This window comes from Nematolebias whitei, chromosome 14 (assembly GCF_014905685.2).
Source record: "Nematolebias whitei isolate Nwh7 chromosome 14, NemWhi1, whole genome shotgun sequence".
Classification (NCBI taxonomy): domain Eukaryota; kingdom Metazoa; phylum Chordata; class Actinopteri; order Cyprinodontiformes; family Rivulidae; genus Nematolebias; species Nematolebias whitei.
In genome coordinates, this window is record NC_056511.1 from 3912291 (window position 1) to 3916163 (window position 3873).

General features: G+C 43.7%; 1 protein-coding gene across 1 annotated transcript in view; it reads left to right on the top strand.

Moving 5' to 3' along the window:
- si:dkeyp-23e4.3 (rho GTPase-activating protein 7) overlaps positions 1–3873 on the top strand; it is a 19254-nt gene that overhangs the window by 12102 nt on the left and 3279 nt on the right. The window contains exons 11-13 of the mRNA XM_037687769.1: positions 2439–2598; positions 2938–3136; positions 3524–3734. Of these exons, the coding sequence (XP_037543697.1) occupies positions 2439–2598; positions 2938–3136; positions 3524–3734 (570 nt within the window). The remainder of the gene's footprint in view (positions 1–2438; positions 2599–2937; positions 3137–3523; positions 3735–3873) is intronic.

The window sequence follows — 3873 nt, forward strand, 5'->3', positions numbered from 1 at the left end:
GCAGCTACAGCAGCAGCAGCTACAGCAGCAGCAGCTACAGCAGCAGCAGCAGCTACAGCAGCAGCAGCAGCTACAGCAGCAACAGCTACAGCAGCAGCTGCAGCAGCAGCAGCTCCTTCCTGTCTGTGCTGCATGTACCTGACACGACCTCTGGATTAAGTAGATCAGGGTTTTGCTCCACACAGGGTTTAGTTTAAGCCTTCGTGCAGCGTGAGGCAAATGAAGCCCAAGTTTTAATCATATTAAAAGACAACAAACACGCAGCTTGTTTACTTTGCTGAACACTCGTGTAAACACGTGAAATGCTCGTTTTACGCTTTGGTAGAAAACCAATTAGGTTTTTGCACAGGGTGTTGTGCTCAACGAGGGAAAGAAGCGTTTGAACAGAAACGACTCCTCGTAGTTTTCACTTTAATTTCAGGATCAGACTTTTAGTTTTTTTAAGATTCATTGAAGGAAAAATAACAGACTCTCCTCCTTTCAGTCAGTTTGAAGCGTTTAAACTTCTCTAGTGTCAAACTTTATTAAAACAACGCTTTGGGGAGAAATCAGCTCTGTTTATGTCTTTTACAGCAGTTGGAAGAAAACACGGACTGTTGAAATTCAAATGTGTTCAAAGTGAAGCGCAGATGAATTCTGTTCACACGAAGGACGTGAACATTTAGTTTCTTCTGCTCAGACTGAACTATCGAACGACGCAGCGAGGACACGTTCTTCTGTCTTTCCCTCCAAAATGTTCTGGCATTAACGTGTTAAATTATCAACATTTTACCTTATTTGATACCAACAAAGAGTTTATATATTATTTTTATTCATGACGATGAAAATGATTGACATTTGTTTTTATGCTGCGACGCTATTGGAAGGACTTGGCACCAGTACTGGGAATGGTGGGAAAGCTAAATGATCTATTCAGTCATACAATTTTAACTTCAAGCAGAATTAAGTCTCTAACTTGATAAATTTCTTACATGAAAATAAAAACTGCACATTTAAGTAAAAAACCTGCAGTTATTCCAGCTAACATGCTAATTCTACTTCAGTTTTATATTTAAATGTATAGTTATATTCATTGTAGATATTTTGTTTGTAATGTTTAAAAACAAGAATAACAATTCAAATTTGACAACACTTGTATTTTTATTGTTTTATAAAAATGTCTGTTGGTGGCTAAATTAGCTTAGCACAACAACCTGAAGCTAGGCTAGACACCGTTAGCTTCTCTCCGCTTAAAATAATTATTTTCTACAAGTAAATAAGTAAATATCAATATTTTTTCTGTTTTTGAAAAATGTGTTTTGTGTTTTTTAGGAGACTGAAATGGAAAATTTATGTAAATCTTCTGTAATGAAGCACCGTAAATTAGCAGTTAGCAAGAAGTCCATGTTCAGGTATAATCTCACTTTGTACACCGTCTCTGTTCAAATAATCCCGACTAGAGGATTATTAACGCTTTGTTTTAAACAGACGGTGCTGAATGTGTTTTAATCACAAAAGCTGACAGAAGAAATGAGAAGCTTTTTAAAATCATCGTAGAATTCAGACGACACCCTCCAGTCCTTTTGTAAACTTTTACTTGTTAAATGTATTTTAAGATGATTTGTGTGCACGTTGTTGCAGGGCGCCCTGCTTGTGTGATGGAAACACGGGGGTTAAGCTCTTTCTCTTTAAACACAATAAATAAAACTTCTTGAGTCTGTCGTGTAGAAAAACTGCAAATCAAAACAGAAACCGACAAACGTTGGATTCAAGAAACGTTTCTTCAAAAAAACGTATAAAGATTTTAGCGTTAACGAACAAAGTTAGTTCTTAAAAAGTAAAAACGGAACTGTAACTGTAAAAGCTGTCCGTTCAGCACTCGTAAAATAATGTTAGAAATTAATAAAAAGATTCAGCGCTCCAGTGAAGTATCGCTTCAATAATGTGATCACTGGTCCTAAAGCGGCGCTTCGTGATTAGAACGCAGCGATTAACGTCTGATCGGGGGGGGGGGGGGGGCACGGGGGGGGCACTCTGAGACTTCACGGAACAACCGGAGGGATTTAAAGGAACGCTGAACAGCACTGAGCGTGAACTTGATATAATTTAGACTTCAGACGTTGTGATTTGTAACGAGTCCTGGAGAGAAAAGCCTTTTTGTTCCTGGTTGTTTTCTGCAGCGTCACTCTCAAACGTGGACTGTACTCTGTTTGATGAGCGTCCACGCACATTTCAGGGACCATCGGGGATTTGTGAGATCCAAAAATGTTTATTTGGCTTTTACTTCAAAGAAAATGGACGTGACGGCAGCCAAGAGAAGCTTTTTTTAACGCTTGTTGAGATTACTAATTCCCAGAGCAGCTTCTGTGTACACACTGATTTTTCAAAGCTTTTCCCTCTGTGCATGTACGAGCTGTTAATTACTTCTTACACGTCTGAGGGCCCTGCTGATCTTTCAGGACGGTTCCAAAGACTCAGAGGAAGAGCAAGGCGCTCGAGGAGAAAGGCCGCCGGGTGTTTGGGGTTCCTCTACTGGTCACCAGTCAGCAGACTGGAGAACCACTGCCTCCCAGCATCCTCAGAGCCCTGCGCTACCTGAGGACCGAGTGCTTGCACCAGGTAACTCCGCCCCCTGAAGGGAAGACACTGATGGGACCCGGTCAAATAAATCAATGTTAGTCGTCGTAGGTTGAGAAGAAAGTATTCTGTGGAATTAAAGACCAGGTGTCTCTTGTAAACGAGTCCTGGAGGCTCAGTGGGATTAACCTGTAGAAATAAAGGTTGAATGAAAAACTTAGATTAACAGCACGAGAATGTGAGTAACTATTCTTTTAGAAAAATCTTTGCTGCCAAACGAGGTTACTGGAAACCAGTAAACACTTTGTTCTGCAGCGTGTCCACAGCGATCGTGGCACACGAGGAACTTGAGTTTAACATTTTCAATGTGCCGTCTGGCAGGTGGGTCTTTTCCGTAAGTCCGGTGTGAAGTCTCGGATCCAGTTCCTCCGTGAAATGGTGGAGTCCGACCCGGACGGGGTTTCGTACGGGGGTCAGTCGGCCTTCGACGTGGCTGACATGGTGAAGCAGTTCTTCAGGGACCTGCCTGAACCCGTCTTCACCAACAAACTCTGCGAGACGTTCCTCCACATTTACCAATGTAAGCAGAAACAGTGGGACTGGTTCTTACTGGGAGTGCAGTGGGAATCAAACTGGTCATCAGTATGATGATACAAACATCAAGAACTTACCAAACACGACTGATCATGCAACACTATAGACAGGCGTGTATGGTGACATGTCACGTGTTATTGTACCGTGTGTAATGGGCCTCCAGTGCAAGAGTTGGGGGTTCAATTCATGATTTAATCAGGGAACCTTCGTGCCATGCATGATTTTAAACTATGACGTCTTAGTGTATACCCACAGTAACCATGGAAACAGTGGTGCCAGCTCTCTTCAGGTCATGGACCAGCTCCTCCGTGTAGTTCTGGGCTCATTCCTCACCTTTTTCTTTACGACAGTTTAAACTTGGTGTTTTCCTCAGATCTTCCGAAGGATCAGCAGCTGGTTGCAGCTCAGGCGGCCATTTTGCTGCTTCCAGAGGAGAACCGAGCGGCGCTGCGGACGCTGCTGCTCTTCTTGCGGGACGTGACCCGTGTGGCCCAGAACCAGATGACTCCCACCAACATCGCCGTCTGCCTGGCGCCGTCTCTCTTCCACCTCAACGCCGTAAAGAGGGACGCCAAGTCGACCAGGTGAGCCGAGACCTCAGGTCCAGGTCATAAGTCCCGTTCAGTGACGTCAGCAGAGGATGCAGCTGGATGAAGGGTGGGGGCCCAGGATGCAGCTGGATGAAGGGTGGGGGCCCAGGATGCAGCTGGATGAAGGGTGGGG